Raw genomic sequence first — 21,218 nt, forward strand, 5'->3', positions numbered from 1 at the left:
CAATTCATTTATTTGAATAATAACACCATTAAAAGTACAAGGAATCTCATTTTTAAAAAAACCTAATTGTATTTTCTCCAAGTATTTCATTCAATAATAATCATAATGTATTAATTATTTTATCATTTCATTTTTGGTTAACAAAACTAAAGGCTTTTTCCTAGTTAACCAAGTAAACATGGGTGGAACCTACATGGGGATGTCCTTTTGCTTTCAGAAGCAAAATACAGACCTTGTGTGTATTTGTATATGTACTAATCTGTAAGACAACATTAGTATCATTCTTAATCACATCCAGTTTTAGTGTTTAGCTATAATCTTACAAATCCCATTCAAAAAACACAAAATTCGTGTTTTAATATTATAAGCAAAGTTTCCAAAAAGCAACTGAGAATATCAGTGAACATAATTAAGTTATTATCGTATTAGCATAAAGTTAAGAATCATGAAAACCATGTAAAATATTAGATAAATTTTACCCAAAATTTTAGGTATGACAATTTCTTTTGTCAAGATTAAGTTTTAGAAGAATGGAATCATAAGAGATCACAAAATACATGGTTTTGCACATCTACAGTTCTTCATTTACATTATTTATATACCCATCAACCAATCCAAACATGAGTGCACTTTATAGTTTAGCACATAAACAGAAATACAGAGTATTATAAGGTCATAGTCACTGTAGCTTTAATGCAATAATCGAATTTTTGGATAGATTTCAACATATCACACCCGTAATCCCCATTTCTCCATTTTGTGGTAACTGTACAATTATCACAGAGATAAAGTAAAATCATATATAAAGAATCAAAAGTCACAGAAATAAGGCCTCAGTTTATCAATAAATATTTTCCAATTAGTAACATCAAATAAAGAGATCCCCAACCTGAGAATTATTAATTTTTAAATTCTATTTATCACATAGTTCTATTACCTTTTATATTCAAAACATTTAAGATAACACTCCCCAACTTTAAGGTTTAAATTTATCTTAACCAGAATATGAAAAAAAAATGGCTAAAAACAATGTAAAGTATGAGAAAGACCAGTGAAGGACAACTTACCAGACATTACCACTCACTAGCCATTGCATTCAAAAGAGAATGGTGTTGGCACAGAAATAGATAGGGATCAGAATAGAGAGTCCAGAAATAGATCCAAATATATATGGCATCTTTATTATGTGACAAGAGTAACATATCAATCCCATGACAGAGGTTCTTATAATAACTAGAAACTAATAAAGACAGAATCCTACCTCATATCATGTACAAAACTTAAAATTGCAGTAAGATTTGAAGGTTTTAAAAACTGGGAGAAAATATAAGAGAATGTTTATATGACCTTGAGATGGATGTGCCACCCTAAGCAAAACAGATTATCTCAGAAGCAATAAAGAAAAAGACAGACACATTTGATTAAACAATAATTAACAATTTTCATGTGGCAAAAGACATCACACACAGAGCAAAGAACGGTAAAGATACATTTGTATACATATAACCAAGAATTAACATTTCTAAAATACAGTAACTCCAAGATGATATAAAAGAAAAACACTACCAAGCAGGAAAATGGGGGGTGGACGTGAATATGCAGTGAAGAAGAGAGAAGTTCATGTGAATAATAAACATATGAAAATATTCTCAACATCAACAGTGGTGACAAAAATGTAAATTAATGGTCAGTGGTAATTAGATTGGTAAGAATTAAAAGGAGCAATGACATCTAATGCTGATGGGAATGTAGGAAATGGGCACTCTCACGTGCAAATAGCATTTGCTATTCCTTTGAGGAAAATAATTTAGCTTTATCTGTTAAAATTAAAAATACACATACCGTTTGACCAAGCAATTCCACTTCTGGGAATCTATCCTATAGAAGAAAAAAAAAAAGGACCAGTACGTAAGGACACAGGTACAAAGATGTTTACTGCAGCATTGTTTGTTGTGTGGCAGAGGAACGGGGGTGGGGGGGTGGGCCTGGAAATAGCATGAATGCCCCACAATGGGAGCCATAGTTAAATGAAATGTGATCTTATCTATAATATGTAATCATCTCAAGGAACAGGATAAGTTTGTAGGTGCTAATGTGGAGGTCACAAAAGCAAATGGGTAAGGTGAGAAAAGCAAATTGAAGAGCGAGCGCTATAATCCCACCCTCAAAATGGCAGCCAGGGCAGCAAGAGAATGGGATGTGTGAGCGTACGCGCACGTACGTATGTGGAGGCAGGTGTGGGATACAGGCCAAACTGCCAGCCCCTACCCACGGCTCTAAGTGGGAACAGGGATGAGAAGGGTAAGGGTTATCTACTCTCTCTCCCTGTATTTCTGTGCTGTTTCACTAGTTGCTGGGGGCACCACATTAATCTTTTAATTTTCACAAATATATTCAAGAAACAATTATTAGCTCTCATTAGTGGGAGCAGGGCAGTCTTTCCAGAAATTTGTCCTCAGGGAAACGTAGCAAACAAACAAATATTCCTTTCTCTGCTTATGCCAGTCACCACAGTACTCATGTTTATCTGCTTGCCCAGTAACCATTCCAACTCTCTCCCACGTGCCTATTAGCCATGTGGTTTGGGTGCGCTGGACTCCCAGGGACTCCAACATGGGCTAAGATGCTTCCGTCGACGAGAAACACAATTTGGAGCCACTTCTACAATTTCAATTTCCTAGTCATCACATCAAAAAAAAAATTTTTTTAAAGAAACACGTGGAGGTATTTTCCATCACATATCTGCTTGCTACTCAGTATGTCCCCAAATACTACTGTTTCAACATACACTTAACATACAAATTATTAATTAGCTATTCCACATTCTTCTGTTCTTTATATCTCAATTTAGACTAGCTGTATTTCCAAAGCTCAACAGCCACATGTGGCTAGTACCTACCATTCTGGATAGCATCAGGCCAAGCCTGTTTTACTGTTACCATACTCAAGGGGACACATAATAAAAAATGGCCCACTCAAAGAAAATCGCATAATGGCAAAAGAAGAATAATCTTCTCATGATGAGAATGAGTAAGAAAAAAGTAACCCTGGGATCCCTGGGTGGCTCAGCGGTTTAGCGCCTGCCTTTGGCGCAGGGCGCAATCCTGGAGTCCCGGGATCGAGTCCCACGTCGGGCTCCCGGCATGGAGTCTGCTTCTCCCTCCTCCTGTGTCTCTGCCTCTCTCTCTCTCTCTGTGTGTCTCTCATGAATGAATGAATGAATGAATAAATAAATAAATAAATCTTTAAAAAAAATAAAAAAGAAAAAAGTAACCCTGAAAACTGCTGGTAACCACGTGTGAGCTATGGAGGAGAGCTGAAGTGGGATGAAGGAACTGGGTCCTTTGTCAACACTGAGCCTTGGATCAACCCCTGCCAGAGGCCTGGACTATTTAGTTATGGGATCTGGTAAAGTTCCTCTATTTTTTCAGCCACTTTGAGTTAGGTTTTCTATGACTTGTAATCAAAGTATCCCAATTGATATCCATCTATGGCCAAGGCCACGTCTAAACAAATAAATTCTTCTTAAGAAAATGAAGTCAGATGCTCAACATTTCTTCCATTTATTCAGCGTGAAGCCATGCTTTTGTTAGACTAGTTTTATTTGGTGACATTTTTAGACAGCTTCTGGAAATATGCTTGGATTTCCACAGACTAATTCTTGATCATCCTGGGTAACTGTCCATGGTCACTACATGAGAGTAGCTCTCCTCAAGATGATACAGATATGAGCTGCCAGGGAAACCTATTGGTTCTACTTCTCATTCTACCCTCTTCTCTAGTTCTCCCTCTCTGCTCCCTCTCTAGACCGGGGTTCCCCAATTTGAGCACTTTTGACATTTGAGGAGCTAAGACTTTGTTGCGGGCAGTGTTCCTGAAGATGGTAAAATGTTTAGCACCATCCCACTGGATGACAAAAGAAATCACATGCTCTCAGAAGGTGTGACAATCAAAAATGTCACTAGACATTGTTAAATGTCCTCTTGGTGGACAAAATCACCCATGGTTGAGAACCACTGTTCTAGATCAACCACCAGTTCAAATGCACAAGTAACCTTCACTGTTCCGTTAGACTGAGTCATTGCAGAAAACATTAAAGTATGACGCTAACCCTCTGTTCCCTGCATCACAAGCCTTCCATGAACACATGAGGTTCTAGAATCTCATCTGTTCACATGTCTTCCTTCTCCTCTCCCGACTACCCTGAGCTCTCCATTGCACTCTTCTCTCCAGAAGAAATGTGCCTACTTCCCTCTCCAGCTTGAAATCATTACCTCAGCTGCTTCCAGAACAAACCACCCAACCATTTCCCTTGGGCTTCTCTGAGGGGATTTTTCTGACAAAGTATCTGTCCACTTATGGTCATTCATTTCTCAACTCAGGCTCCCCCAGATGGGCCACCCAGCTTCTCCATCAGCCAATCTGGAGTGGGGGGGGGGGCAACTTCATCCCTGTCTCTCCATGCTATGACAGCTCATGCTTCATCCTCCCTAACCTGTATCTAAGACTAGGATCGCATTGTAACAACCACTGGAAAGCCCTTCACAGCTTCTCAAACTGATCTATGAAGTTAATTCAATTCCAGTAAAAATTTCAACAGGTTTTTATTTTTCTAGAAACTAACAAACTGATTCCAAAATTAAAGAACCTAGAATAGCCAAGACAATTTTGGAAAAAAAAAATCAAGATGGAGAAGAAACACTACCTAATATCTAAATTTATTATAAAGCCACAATAATCAAAATAGTGTGGTATTTATATAAAGTCAAATAGGCCAATGGGACAGAACACAGCCCATAAACAGACACACACAAATAAAGACAAATGATTTTCAACAAAGGTATATATATATAAAAACAATTAAGCAGAGAAAGGATATTTGTTCAACAAATGGTACCAGAACAATTAGATACCTACATGCAAGAACATGAACTTCAATCCACACTTCACCCATATACAAAATGAACTCAAAATGGATCATAAACTTAATGTAAAATCCAAAACTGTAAACATTCTGGAAAAACAACAGGAGAAAAGCCTTGTGATCTGCATCAGGCAAAGATGGCTAAGCATGTTCTTTGAAGGACAAACTGATAACACAGACTTCATCAAAATTAAAAACAATTTGCTCTGCTATCAATGCTGTAAAACAGACTGAACACACAAGTCATAAGTTGGGAGGAAATTGGTCAATCATTTATAGCAGTGTTATCTATAACAGCCAAAAACTATAAGCAACCCAAACACCCATCAACAAATGGATGGATACTCAAACTATGGCTCATCCAACTGTACCCATTCAACAGGGTACCGCTTAGCAATAAAAAGTAATGAACTACTGACATATGATACAACATAGCTGAATCCCACAATAATTAAGCCGAGTGAAAGAAACCAGGCCAAAAAAATAAAGTACAAACCACTTATTTAAAATTTTAGAGAATGCAAACTTATCTTTAGGGATGGAAAATATTAGTAATTGCCTGATTCAACATGTGGGCGTGAAAGGAGTAACAACAGGTCAGTCAGAGGAAACTTCTGGGCGAGATCGCTGTCTCATTCCCTTGATGTGGGTGGTACACATACATATGACAAAGCTTCTAAAACTGTGTACTTTAAGTGTAGTTTATCCTATGCCAATTGTTCTTCCATAAAGCTGGGGTTTTTTTTCTCCCCTTTTAATGTCATGGTCGTGGGGGCACTATTAGCTGTTGGGGAAAACATTAAAAGCTAGACCATGTAGGGTTATACTGCTCTTGGCACAGCTGAAACTGGTTCATGCTATACAGAATTTCATGAGAAGCAGCTTTTTTTGGACTGTTTTATGCACTTGTTTCTTACTGTTTTAAATTCTGCGGTGGAGTAATACAAATAAAAATCACAATTCCTGGGTACTTAACATAATTCAGCCTAAGTGATGTTAAATAGAGGACTACATAAAGGTGTGTGCTGGACAGGGAGAGATTTGATAGAGCCTCAGGAAGTAGTAATTGTTACTACCTTTACTGTAATTCCCCTTAACTATCTCCCCCAGACAACCACCCCTGTGACTGTTCCACCTGTGGTTTCAAAGATAAGTCTGACCAACATCTTTCAGAAAAAAAAAAAAAAGAAAAAAAAGGAGAATAAAACTAAGTGGCCTGAATTCTCAAAGACGATAATTAAGTAACAAGCTTTAACCAGATGTTTGATGACAGCGTTTTCCCCTGTAATTCTATCAGAATCAACTGCATTTACATACAAATTGATAATACCTTGGAATCCACCTTAAAAAAAAAAAGCCACCATTGTTCCCCTAAAACATGTGAAGCCCATGCAACGATCTATTAATTTCTTTTCGGCATATGATGTCAGGTGCATTTTAAAAATATACTTCATTGCTTCCAAGTGCTTCTTTAATCCACAAGGACTGGGCTTAGCATTTCAACTAATTTATCCTAGACATAAAAAACCTTCTGCTTATTCTCCCAGATAATTGATTCTTGATTTGTTAAGATACTAAACACTATGCTTTATACCCTGAAATGCAAAACCCCTGGTGAACTCACTCATGTGCCCCATGCAGAGCAAATACCATTTAGTGCTTCAGCAGAGAGGCCAAGGGGAACACCCTCTTGCTTTGTCCTGCTGCCAGCACAGAGGGACAGTCCCCACTGTCCCAGCATTAAACATTATCATTTGTTACACAGCAGCTACAGGGGGATGTCATATGGTGCCAACGTCTCAAAGCAAACACCCTCTTCGATTTTTGGAAAATATAAATAAACCCGAGAGATAAGCTCTGCCTCAAAGTTGATCTAAGGAAAAGCAAAGATGACCACCAACAATAGCATTAAAAGATGGTACTGGAAAAATCAGGGTTTTCATAAAAGTTGGGCACCTAGCGCTAAGGTCCTTCCGATGTTAATCCCATTTATCTGGATGACACAATAAAAGTTAGAAATCACTTTTTCTATGCACAAAACATATGCCAAACTAATCCTTTCTAAAAGAAGAAGAACACATGAACATTTACACAGTCTGCAAATAATTCTTGAAGGATTTTTATAGTTCTAGAATAAAGGCACTTGAAAATCTTTCCCTCAACATCATATGCATATTTGACTTTATTAGGATTACAATATTCATTTCTTTAAAAATAAAAATTCATCCTTTTTTGCTAGGTCTAATTGACATCACCTATTCATATATGAAAATAAAATTAATAGAACCTACTTAGTGAAACTCTGCCCCCTCATTACAGAACTATATGCACAGGATTTCCTTATGGTGCCACGCAAAAATTACCTGGGTGGTGGACGAGGTGAAGCAGAGCCGAGGAGACCATGGGAAGAAATGTGTACAGTTGCTGGCATGTTCTATGGTCATATCTTATGTTCCAATACCTGGGTATGGAGAAGCCCTCAAACTCACCCAAGGAAAGGGGGGACCTTATATAACAGCACGTTAGGAGTCAATGCACGTGTATTCAGATGAAAGAAACCACCCACCAGGATTCTCAGAGGGTGAGACCCCTAGTGCAGCAAAACAAATATTTTATCCCCAGCTGTTTAGGTTGGGCAGTCAGCTGCCACAAAGAGTAAAAGGGCAGGGAGGTGAATTCTCAGGAGTCAGAACAGCTGAGGCAATAGCAAAGATTCTAGGGAGAAACACCAAGACACATGTGCAATCTTCCAGCTACCACCCACCCTCCGAAGGGCCTGACTCACTACCACACCACAGGGTACAGAGGACAACACAGAACTCGGCCACTGGATAATGAACACACCAGTTACTGCAGCTGGGAGTCCCCCCACCACACCAGTGTGGCCATCCGTAGGCTCTTTATCAGTCTGAGTAAATTCAGACCAAATTTCCAGGGTACCTCATGGCAGTTCTGGAGTGTACTCCAAGGTCTTCCCTTTGGTTTCAGTTTTAAGTGTCAATACCCAAAGAAGAGTGGGGCTAAAATGTTCAGAGGCCAGGATAAGCACAGTGAAGTCAAGCACGCTGGCATCTACCATTTATTTGATCCACACTGTGGCCGTTGATGCTAAAATTCATGCCTTTCAGAACCAATCACAGCCACATCCTTGCTGATTACGCCTTTCCAACTCGAGTACACTCTTAAAAAGGAAAGGTTGCTTTCCAACCCCTGGTGGGCAGGAGCCCTAAAAGCTGGGCACAGTTCACAGTGACTCAGAACTATCCTGAACACAAGCAAATCTCAAATCCTTTGTGTTGTTAGTGCTACACTTCTCAAATAGAGGTATGTTCCAACACATTTCTCTTCCGGTTTCTCCCAGGTATGAAATTCTAACTAAAATTTTACTTATGGACATAAGTACTATCCCACTTCATTTCCCCCAACACCTGTCTATCCCAAAACACAATTTCAAGAAGTGACCTGTACACTCTGCTGAGAAAATGGATGGGCAGGTCCAAAGTGATAGATTATTCTAGAAGAGGGGCCGCTGAGCCCCCAACATTCCCTCACAGTCTAATGACACGGAGCCAGAACACGTGTGGGGTCTGTCCCTACAGCACGCCTAGAAACCCCATTACCAGGTTTGGCCATCATAGGATACAAGGGAAAAGATCTTCCAAGGACGTGGGGACACATGCCCTCTTTAAAACCTCACCATTGACAAAAGCAGGGGGGTGGGGTGAACACAGCTCTTCAGAAAATGCTCTTCAACACATCTGGCTTTAAAGAAATTTTCTCAGCCTACTTTGCAAGTATTTGGTCCAACTTTATAGAACAAAACTAAGAAATGGGAGAGGGGGTGGTAGAGAGAGGGCTTAACTCCTGACGCTTACACAGTACTTAGAGTAGGCCAGGTATGTAATAAACGCTTCACATTTATGACCTGACTTCATTCTCAAGACACTCCCCATTTTACAAACAAGGAAACAAAGACGCCCAGAGGCCCACTAACTTTGTGAAGGTGGCAGCTCTGGTTAAATGGCAAAGACAGGATTGAAACCCCAGCAGCGGGGCTCCTCAGTCCACGCTCTGCAAGGTCTATTGACTAACAGACCCGAAAAGGTGGCTTTTAGTGAGAAAGCACAGGCAACCGTCAAGCAGCCTCGGTGGGGGTGGGGGCGGGGGTGTCACCCTATAGAAGCCTCCCTGAAAAATTCCCCAAATTCCTGTTTGATTTGGTTTTGATAAGAAGTCATCCTAGTAAACCTGAAGTGGAGAACTGCCCCCTCCGGGCCTTAGGGGCATCCAGAAACCCACTCTGCACCATACACACCCTGAAGCTCTAACAACACTTCTCAAACTTAGGGTGCCATTGCAGGTTCACCTTGAGATCTGACTGAAGGTCCAACAGCCTCCACGCCAACACCCCCGCCCCTACCCACACAGATTCTAATCTGCGCTCCCAAGTGTGTTTGGAAATGTGGATGCATTTTGACAAACCTCCCGAGGGGACCTGACTCTCCTTGCTTTGGAGCAAAATTAAGGTCTTCCTACAATTTTCAAAAGTAAGAAGATCAGTCCTACACTGCTTCTATCTGGCAGGTGTCCTCCCTACCCAGTTCACAGGAGCTGAGGGCAGGCGTGATAAGGGGCGCTGCAAATACATGCCAAATACCAAACTGGCTCGTCGATGAATATATAAATGCGATTGACATTCTTTCACGGGCTGAAATCCTCTCTTTACTCTCAGGATGCATTACACCATTCTCTTTTGATATAAACATGCCACTTTAAATGCTAATTCAGATGCAACACTCATTTTTTAGTTCGTTTTGTTTCTGGGTTTCTAACATTCAAAATGACACCGGACTTCCATTTGGCTTTGACAAGAGATATTTTGAATTCCGGCTTCCATCCCTCTCTGGGTGTGGGAGGGGAGAAAGTACTAAAAAGGCAACTAAATTTATTTTAAAACTCATCCAAATACATACGCATGTGGTTTACATGCCCTTTGTTTTGCTTGAATTAAGCCCTTCCCTCTGTTTCAGGAACTGCTGCCTTCACCTTGCTGAAAAACTCACAAATCAAATTCAACTTGGTTGTAAAATGAAGGTGAGTCCCTCTCCTTGCAGGCTAGACTGAAACTGCTCATTTTACTCAAACTACTTCTCTCAACAGTTCATCAAGGCTGTATGTGCTGGCTGCAATACATCCAGTGGGAATAGAAGTCTTCTTTAAAAAAAAAAAAACACAGACATTTCTATATATATGCCGATTACATCAACCTAAGCCTAGTCAATCCCACAGAAGGCCACTTGAGAAATTCCAACCTAAGTCAGTACCTCCAGTTCAATATAGCTACAGTGAGACAAGCCATCATCCACAGCCAGCAGGCTCAGCTCCCTCCAGAAGTTTCCAACAACTATCAGGGTCCTCTGTTTCCGCAGCCCTGACCATCCCCTGACAACAGGGCCCTCCCTCCTGCCGCTTGCTCATCATGCATCCCTTTCCTGCCCCCGCCCAACGGAGACAAAATTAGAAAGAAGCAAAGTCAGTCTGCCTCCCATTCATACATTTATTCACTTACACGTGGGGCGAGAGAGCTCTTGACAGCTGCCGCCCTCTCTGGGAGCCCCACGTCCCAGGAGTCCAGCAGACGCATTCCAGGGACGAGCCGTCGGCGGCTGTGCTAAACGCAGCGCGGTGACACGCTGCCCAAAGCTGTGCACACGCAGGTCAGTGGGAGGCTGGAGAGAAAACAGATCTGAGGTCCAGCTGAATGCATTTGAAGCCCTGGGAGGCCTGGCACGGTAGCACATATACGTAAGAGGCCCGTCTTCTTTGTGGACAGGGAGGTGGGCCTCCTGGCCGACCGGGAGCGGCTGTCCACCAACAGACACCTATCTACGTGGGCCATGCCCACCCTGCCAGCCCCCAGCCACCTCTGGAACCCAGAGATGACGAACGGGAAGCGTGACTGGGAAGGGGACAAAACTGGAAACTAGAACTGCTGCTACATCAAGAAATTAAAATAAGCCGAGACTCCTAGGGTGTCTTTTAGGGATTTCAGTACTCCCACCGATGGCTGGGCACACAGGAGCACACTTTTGCAGGACCTGTGTGCACACCAGGAGCTGCTGCTGCTGCTTGGGGTTTCAGCTGCCGGATGTGCCTTTAAAACGTGGATGGCCAAAGGAGTGGCTAAGTGTCATGTCACTGTTTCTGCCATAATAAAGTGGTAACTGCATAGGGTTTTAGGAATCCTACGCCAACAGGGCTCCATGAAACAGCACACTCCAGGCTCAGGATTAAAAGACACAGGGCAGCCTGGGTGGCTCAGCGGTTTAGCGCCACCTTCAGTCCAGGGCCTGATCCTGGGGTCCTGGGATCGAGTACCATGTCGGGCTCCTTGCATGGAGCCTGCTTCTCCCTCTGCCTGTGTCTCTGCCCCCCTCTCTCTCTCTCTCTGTCTCTCATGAATAAATAAATAAAATCTAAAAAAATATATTAAAAAAAAGACACAGGGGGAAAAAAGTGCTATTTAAGTAGCAAGGAGAATTTCCTTGCTAAGAATAGATAGTACAGTTTCCTCCTCTGCATAAAGAAATCTGAAAGACAACTAAAAAATACTGGAGGAGAAGAGGGAACTGGCCCCAGCCAATTTCCGGCACCTCTCCCCAGGGAATTCTATGAAAAAAAAGACACCCTCTCTGTCCCAGAGAAATGTTTATTTGGACAATTAACAAAACACAAGGGGGTCTTTTAAGAATAAAGCATAGCTGCCACGGACACCTTGGTTTTGCTTCCAACCATATATTAGCTCACATCTTGCATTTTTACCCTTTTACCACTTTCCCCGTCTGAAAACAAACACCTCCCAGAGAGTTTTTCCACTTGGGGAAATGGCATTTCAGGACCCAAGATCTAACTCTGGGTAAAGACTAGATACGGGTCCCTCACTCAGCGCTATTAACACTTATATAAGTATGGACACTTTAGACTCACTGCTATTAGGAAAATAACAGGAACATCAGGAGAGCCTACGTATTCCACCCTGAATTTTTTTTTCTTTTTTTTTTATCCACCCTGAATTTAAACCAAGAACGACCTGGCATGAGTCAGCCAGCCCCAGAATCACTGTTAGTCCTCAACACACGGTGATGGGAACTCAGAGCAAAAGCAAGACAGCTCACCCTGCTGGGCGGCTCACAGCCCGGCTGGGGGAGACAGACGTGTGGATCATCTACCAACACCCACACTCTGCGTGTTACTGTACTGTACCCTGTGGGGTAGATGCTGACAATTCAAGACAACAAATCTAGTTCTGCAGCTAAACGTCATAATGTCCCGTTACAGATATCATCTCATGTGCACCCTTGCCTCCACGAGTATCAAAATTATGATGCTCCAGCATCAACTAGTAGGTCCCCACCGCAGCAGATACTCCAACTGCTGTAAAACCGTACTCATTTGAGCCAATCGGCATCAAGTCACCAAAAAACTGAAACAAAACAGTAAAACAGAAATCAACACAGGCTTGGTTATATCCTTTCATTCAAAACAGATAAAATTTATATTAGAATTTTTTTCTTCAAATTATTTTTAAATCTCCATATCTGGATAAAACAGTTCAGAATCTCACCTTCATATAATTACTGAGTACTTTAAATAAAAGTTTGAGATTATCAAAACGTAGAGGGTATACATCCATGTACCCACATTAATCATATACATGAAACCCCCTCCTTGTACAGTCCTCTCAAATCCCATTTCTTTCATTCCCTCCACTGATAAGTTTTACTGTAAATTTGTTGCCTATGCATGTTTTTATATTTTTCCTACATGTGTTTGTATTCACCACCAACAAAATGTCTTGTTTTGTATATTTTAAAATTTCATCATGTAAACGCTTTCTTCTATACGCAATTGGCTTTTAGCTTTTGTTCTCCATTATTTTTTCGAAAATTATATGTGTTGATACATATGCTCCGATGCATTCATTCTATCTGCTGTATAGTATTTCGTTATATGATTATATCACGATTTATTCAAAAGATATGTAGTTTTTGACAGGTAGCTGCGAGGAGAAAGAACAGAGAATACCACAACTTTAGTTCCAAGAAGAAAGGAGATGGAAAGTACTGGAGGAATCTAGGAACAAGCCTTGGCATGTGGCTACTGTTGAAAGAAGAGGACTAGCTGAAGGCCAGCTATTCAATGAGTCAGAGTGGAGATGACATCTGGGACTCTTCAGCTGATAAAGGGCTAGAAAAGCCTCTGGAAAACTGATTGGTAGTCACTTGGTTATTTAGTAACATCTTGCCTGGAAAGCAGTCCCTTGGCCTTCTCCACTGTTGCCCTAAGGTCATAGTCACTGCCTTTGCAACCTTGTAGAACATACACGAAACAACACAGATTTCAAGTGATTTCTTGAGAAAATGATCATAAATGACAAACTATTGGGGAATTGAATGATTTTCTGGACAGAAGATAGTTTGCTTTTTTACAGTTTAAGTTAGTAATAAAAAGAAAAATCTATTCTCTGTGTTTTTTGGTGAAAGCTTTAACTTTTACATATATGAAACCTATGCTATCATGATTCCAGGCATAAAAATTATCGTAAGACAATACTAAATTTTTAAATTTTTTTTAATTTTTATTTATTTATGATAGTCACAGAGAGAGAGAGAGAGAGAGAGAGAGAGGCGCAGAGACATAGGCAGAGGGAGAAGCAGGCTCCATGCACCGGGAGCCCGATGTGGGATTCGATCCTGGGTCTCCAGGATCGCGCCCTGGGCCAAAGGCAGGCGCCAAACCGCTGCGCCACACAGGGATCCCAATACTAAATTTTTAAAGAAAATCTGATAAATCCCTATGCGCTGGAATGAGGAAATGCATCTTAAAAATATCCACCGTCAAGACATAAGAAGTAGAAGCAGCAGATGTAACAAAATCAGGCACCGCCTTCCAGGAGCTGGGCCTTTCTGAAGGCCTACACCCCCTGATACATTCAATCACATCACTTTGTAACTACACACAATGAGGAATACATCACCCTGTGTAGATTCTGCTCACTGTTAACATGGAAAAAAGATTCAACAAAACAGTGGGATTAAATCTGCAATCTTTCTGGGAGAAGATACTAAAAGACTGGAAAACACTTATGCCGGAGGCATTTAACCAGTAAATACTGGCGAAGTGTTAATAGGCTTAATAATCAGGTCCGGTTATGTTGGCTAGCACCACTCATGCCCTTCCTCGTGTGATCTATTAAAATCACTCTTGCAGTTATTTTTAAAAGTATTTTCTTTTTCTCCAAGTCATAAAACAACCCTGCAAGAGGAAAGTAATTCTGTATGGTGGTGGTGGTGGGGGTCACTGAAAATGCTGAGTGGTGTTAAGTCTCAGGACATGTCTATTATACACCATTAATTCTTTTGGGAATATTTGTGTTTAATAAAAAATACAAAGGAGAATCTTGATTTTTTGTTTCTTTTACTCGAAAGTATTAATTAACCAAGAATTCACTGAAAAAGGAAAAGGCAGATTTATGTTGACATACATGCTGTTTTACTCCTATCATCTGATTGATAGATAGCTAATTTTTATTACGGAAGAGATTTTAAATGGCTTAAATGTAATTCTATGTTTCTCTTAGTAAGTTTTCAAAGCACGGATGCCAAAGAAACTTATGTCATCATCCTTTTGTAACTACACACAATGAGGAATACATCCTTTATTCATTCATAGCATCCATCATCCTTTTTATTCATGAAAGATGCCATGCTCCCAAGTCAAGAAATTTAAATATTATCTTCTATTTCCCCCACTAACTTACAGCTATCAGCTAATATTAACAGGCTTATACAAGGAGATATGAGATAAGGAGAAACTAGAAAAGGAGATATGGACCTTAAATAGACATGGGAAATCTAATTTGTAATTAACATTATCTTAATAAAAATTTACAGGAAACCTAACTCAGAAACTGCAAAAAAAAAAAAAAAGGCAATCTATTATAAAAGGCTCAAAGGAAGATCTGACTGAAATTCTGAAGTTTTCAATCAAGTATTAAAGACAAATGTAAGTTACCTTAAGCATCAAATAAAGGTACAAGGTAAGATAATTTTTTCTATTAAGATATTTCACATAGTTTTACTTCAGTTTTTCTTGTTTACTAAAATGAATTAGAAATATCAAAATAAAAAAAATCAAAATGTTTGGACTTTTCTGAGTCTAGGTGAGAATTCTAATCATTTGGAAGAAGGCAAGGTTTTGATTCTATGGCCAACTTTTAGGCCATTAACCTCTATCACACAGAGATATAAGCTGGAAACTAGTGACAATCTAGACACGTTCTTCAAGAACAATGATTCTTTATCCCCCAGGCACCCTAAAGCTGTAAAACAGTAAGAACCAAAATGGATAGCATTGAGATGTATTGAGTATAGGAGATGAAGTTTGGTTCTCAGATGCAAAGGCTGACCTTCAAAATTTGGTCAACAAAACGAATGCCATTCTCAAACAGTTATCATTTACGTTTCTAATACTCTATACGTTGAGATCTGCATCAACCTCCCTTAAATACTATACTTATTCTTTAAAAAGGACATTGCCCCATCCACTCAATTCTTCAACATACATACCAAATCCCAGTATTTCTAGACCAGCCCTTACACAGTGCTAGTGGTAACAAATCTACCCTAAATTTAGTGGAACATTAAAGGCAATTCATTTCATTCTGCAACTTCCTAATGGTAAAAAACTATGATTTGTGCAAATATGTTGTTAGTCCTCAAAACAAAAGGTTGAGACAAAGTATAAGGAAATCAAGTTTCATACATCTGCTATTTTAAAATAAGATCATGGCATGAGTCAATTCAGTAAGATCTAGATCTAACAGAAAGATGAGTTGGCTTATAGTCTTCATCAACATGGTAAAAGTTTATAATTTACTTTGCATAAAATCCATAGCAGAAAAAACAATCACAGAATTCCGGAACAAATAGAAGAACACTGGTTCCTGACTCAGATCAATTTATACTACTCACAGACCAAATAATGTTTTTGCTTGACTACATAAGAGACTTTTTTTTAATTAAGATTTTCCCAGGAATAAGTAAGCATTTTGCTGACCATGTCCCTAAGGACAAATTCTGAAACGTTTCTTCAAATTATCCTGAAATCACTGATATGTGGCATTTATAAATCAATGCAAAGTGTCTGTTTTCTGAATTCAGTTCATTATCATTAATTCTCCACTTGTCACTGAAAACCTAACAAGTCAGGGAATAATCACATTACAAACTGTACGAAATATAATAAGGAAACAAAATCAGGCTACTTACAGACTTCCTCTTCTGGGGAGACTCAGCTCCTTCTGTGAAAGAAAAACAAAACAAAACATATATATGAGACACCACATTAACCTTGGCCTGGTAAGGCACCGAACAGACAGCATAAAATGTACCATCCTTCATTATGCTTCATTTAGCATTTTCCACAATGAAAAGATCTTGATGTCATGATTTTATGCTGCGTCCCTTCTTACATTGTTCTCTTTATATGCTGTGCTGAGTATAAACACAGTTCGTCTCAACTCCCAAAAGGAAAAGACACTAATCCTCTCAAAGCAACGACAGCAAAATACTAAGTTGAGCCACATGGCTTTAAAATTGAGCATAAGGAAGACCAGAGGAACCAAAGGACTTACTTAAAGAGGAAAGAGATAGAAGGAGGAGTGGAGATTTTACAGGATTATAATTAAATGAAAGGTGAAATGAAAAAAAGGCAGTTGAATCAGACTACTTACCCCAACAGCAATAAAATCACACAAAACCCTGTGCATACCAAAGATATACTTTATTATGATTTTCTTTAAAAAAAAAAAAAGCCAAAGGTCTCCTTCTGGTTTTGTTTCTTAATGTAAATGTGATTTATGACTTTGGATATTCAAAAGTAGGTTAATGAATCTCTCAAAAGGTAACCAGACAGCAACAATTAATAGAGCGCTTTAAAGTCTTAAAAGGGGGTACTCTCACACTTATCGCAAATTAAGATCACTATCCGCCTAACTATAGGGGAGGCTGTGAAAACAAACAAACAAAAAAGCCAACCAACCAACCAGACAAAAAGGGATACAGAAATAGCTCCGCTCAAGACTGAAGATTTCAGAAGCCTGGGTACCCAGGGATGCTTACTTGATAACAATAATTAAAGAATAGGAAGCCATGAGTCATCAGGCTATTTAAACTCCAAAGAACACAGTATAAATTTGAAAGACTTGACTAAATTTAGTTTTTCATTCCCATAATTACTTTTTTTTTTTTGCCTTCCAGGAGCTTGAGCATTATCTTTTGAAAGGTACTTCCCCCTCAGCTCCACATTCACCTTTCCTGTCCTGTATTTTTACTGGATCCTTAAATGTGTGTCACAGACAGTGGCCGCAGATCTTCTAATCAGTGCAGTTTATTCCAGCAGAGCTTACAGAACAGGGCCTTCAAAGTAGCAGACCGAGGGGAAGATGCTGCTTTAACTCTAAGAACACACCTTATTCACCGGCAAATATATTCTGTTGCAGCTCTAATAATCATATCATTGCCTAATTACAGGAAGAAACAATGAACCATCCTAGAAGCAGGAGATCTTCCTCCTCTCAAGGGCTGCAGGATTCAGTGGTGAAATGCTGTATTTTTGTTTTGTTTCGTTTTCTTCCCTCTAATCCTTGATTATCTCCAAGAAATTACAGTGTTTAATCAACTTGGATGCCTGATTGTGAAACATAAATACACCTTCATTTACTAAAAACCCTAAGGACAAGAGAAAAGCTGCTGACCAAGACTGTTTGCCTTGGGAACTGAAATGTAAATAGAAAACCAGCGAGTAATTCTCTGTATGTGTATCTTGGGTTATGACAAGAATTGGAGAAATCTGTTTTGGATTTAGGTGAAAAAAAAAAAAAAAGAAGATGTTTGGGGGCCTGGGGGGCTTGGTCAGTTAAGCGTCTGCCTTCGGCTCAGGTCCTGATCCAGGGGTCCTGGGATCAAGGGACCCCACTCTGTTTCAGGCTCCCTGCTCAGGGGGGAGCCTGCTTCTCCCTCTCCCTCTGCCCCTCCCACTCATGCGTGCGCTCTAATAAATAAATTTTTAAAATCTTTAAAAAAAGAAAAAAGAAAAGGAATAGAAGAACTCCCTAGAAGTAATCGTTCACCAGACTACGTCTATTAGAAAGGAATTACGGAAGCCCCGCTGCACGCAGAGGCCTAGAGCGCAGGAAAACACTGAGGTCCTGGAAGTTGATCTGACAGCAGCACAGAAAGAAAAGGAGGCTGGGCTGATGGGTTATCATCAATAACAGAGTAAGTCAGGTATTATTTCAACTTCATATGCAAATAGATCACTCAGACGATTCAAGAGGCAAGGGCCCAAATGAATGATCCCCAAATAGTCCAATCAATCACATTCCACCAAATGACCCAACTATAAGCTACTGCTCTGCTCCGAGGGGGAAAAAAAAAACGAACCTGCTGAAACAGCAAGATAACGGATAAAAACCAACTCTGTAACTCTGTTTTTAATCAGAGGTCCTTCCAATAGGTCTAGCGTGATGAGTTCCAAACAAGAAGAAAGGTTACGCCGGGTAACCCGGCCCTGCCGCTCCCCGGGATGGCAGCTGAGGCACCAGGATGAGGGGCAGGGGACATTTAATCGGCCACTGTCAACTGACCTGAAGCTTCCACGCTAACCCAGCTGAAGGAGCTAATCCACCCGACGGTCTGAATGTCAGACTCGGGACTGGAAACTCAATTTGGTAGCAAATTGGAATCAGATGTGATGGTAATAAAGTGAGAGAAATGAATGTGTTGTGGCCAAGACCTAGTGAAGAGTGGTTGCAGATGCCAGGAGGATTCCGCTCCTGCAGAACGAGCAAGGGTGGCTCATGTGTGGGGACCACACGCTCATCAATCTGCACCCGCCCTGAAGTAAATGAGCATCATCACGGCGTTTACTGCCAAAGCCCCCGTGGTACACTGTGGATGCGTCTTCATTTCATTTTCTTAATGTCAGGTTAAGGTCACTAACACATACTTAGATAATTAGACAAGACATGTACTATTGGTCCAAGTCATAAACCAGAGCTTCCGCTTAGTCTTTCTGGAACATGCGCTAATAATTCAGCATCAGGTAAGAATCAGGGGAAGGAAGAAGAGTGGGGCAGAGAGAAAAAAGGACAGGAAGTGTCAACCTGAACTAAACAATAAGGAATCAGTAATCATCACAGGATTAAAGAAACTCCTAAGGATACCTTTAAGAACATTAAGGTTTTTAAAGTGGTTTTCACCAATTCTGATTTCTCAGCGACTTCTAACACTTTGTTAGGATCTCTGTGTAGCATTACTCACTGGACAATAGGATTTCCTCTGCCCCCCTTTCTAATAAGAGTGCTGCTAGCATGAATGTTTGCTGAAAACAAGGGTGAAGCAAAGCTAATCTTGTCTGAGAACACTGTCACTTTCTTGTGATTCCTGGGTAAGAGTGAGGACAAACAAGGGTCCCTCAAATCCAGTCAGAGAATTCCCAGAGAATCCAGGAACAAAAGAGCCCTCACAAATGACTCTGCCTCTTTCCCCTGGCCAACCTTGGCCTTGAAGGGAGAAAATAACTTGTCTTATTCATGAAGGCAAGAGAGGAAATCTGCAGTGTTTAATATAGACAAGCAATTTCCACAATGGTAATTTAAAATATATATACTATTTAGTAAGTATTTAATAGTTTTACATCCACAAATAAAACGATATGGCCACATATATTCGGGCAACCTTTGAGCTCTTCTTTTTAACTGATGGGTCATTTTGTAATTGGAAAGAGAAAGGAGATTTGAATATGTTACAAATAATATACGTAGGTACCCCCCTCTCTAAGAGGTGGAACTTAATTCTCTTCCCCCCTGAGACTGGGCTGGATTTAGTGACTTGCTTCCAAAAATCGAACAAAGAAAGGGAAAAATAACAACTTTTCAGGAGAGAAGCCTGACAGACAAGGTCTTAACCAAGTGATCAAGGTTAAGGCCACCTGATAAGTCTTGTTGCTATCACGTGCCCCTGAAGTGAAGTGATGAGAAGAGGCCTCACCTCTATGGTTTTCTTGCTAAAAATCCGTAAGTCCAGTCTAATCATGAAAAAACATCACGCAAACCCTTGTTGAGGGTCATTCCAGAGAACTGATCAGTACTCTTTAAAATTGCCAGGAATGTAAAAAACAGGGAACATGTGATAAACCGCCAGAGATTGAAGGAGAAGGGAAAGATGATGACGAAACACAATCAGTGTAGGATCCTGAGGTGGGTTCTGTATCATAAAAAGGCCGTTAACGGAAAACCTGCTGATGTCCAAATAGTCTGAATTTAGTTAATATAATGTACCGATGTTAATTTAATAGTTCTGACAAATAAATCAAGACTATATAAGATATTAACATAGTGGATGGGGCACCTGGGTGGATTAGTTGGTTAAGTATCTGCCTTTAGCTCAGGTCATGATCTCTGGGTGCTGGGATCGAGCCCCGCATCAGGCTCCCTGCTCAATAGAGGGCCTGTTTCTCCCTCCTCCTCCCAAATAAATAAATAAAATTATTATCTCTCTCAAATAACTAAAAATTTTTAAAAAGAAAAGATATTAACATAGTGGGAAAGTATAGAGAAATTCTCTCAAAGGTCTTAAAACTTTTCTGTAAATTTAAAATCATTTCAAAAAATCTAAGAAGTTCTTTCTCACACAGAAGAGACAGAGGTAGGGAGAAAAGTAAAACTGGGGGAGGATGGAAGGGATGAAGAAACAAATATCTAAATATTCTAAGCTTATTTTAAGGAAACATTTAATCTTAATTTTTAGGAGATTCTATAATCTATGTGAACCTACTTGGGTAGGCCCATCCACGAAGACAGCCAAGTTGAAAAACATTTTTATAGAGCCTATAAAAGAATCAGATGTGGAATAGGAGAGAAATCAAGGAAGGGTCTCAAGTTTTCTTTCTGAGCAAATACAGTTTGAGGGCAGAACAGTTTTGTTTGGACACGTTTCATCCAAGAGGACTCTAAGGATCCCAAACAGAAATTTCCGAATAGGTGGCTGGACTTCTATTAGCCTGGACTCAGGGAAGACACTGGGGCTGAATATAGACTTTGGAGCTTTATGAGCCTTTAAGATGGTAGATAAAGCCATGGGCTGGCTGAGACAGGAAAAGAACAAGAAGAAAAGAAAGAAGTGCACCTTTATTCAAGGTCATGGGCACCACAACATTTAAAATCTGCAGG

At 40.1% G+C, this 21,218-nt stretch overlaps 1 protein-coding gene across 1 annotated transcript in view; it reads right to left on the minus strand.

The window, feature by feature from the left end:
- The window catches only part of MAST4 (microtubule associated serine/threonine kinase family member 4), a 533,198-nt gene that overhangs the window by 240,666 nt on the left and 271,314 nt on the right, over positions 1-21,218 (minus strand). Inside the window, 2 exon segments of the mRNA XM_055330979.1 lie at positions 1,843-1,878; positions 16,255-16,286. Coding sequence (XP_055186954.1) covers positions 1,843-1,878; positions 16,255-16,286 — 68 coding nt within the window.

This window comes from Nyctereutes procyonoides, unplaced genomic scaffold (genome assembly GCF_905146905.1).
Source record: "Nyctereutes procyonoides isolate TBG_1078 unplaced genomic scaffold, NYPRO_anot_genome, whole genome shotgun sequence".
Lineage (NCBI taxonomy): Eukaryota > Metazoa > Chordata > Mammalia > Carnivora > Canidae > Nyctereutes > Nyctereutes procyonoides.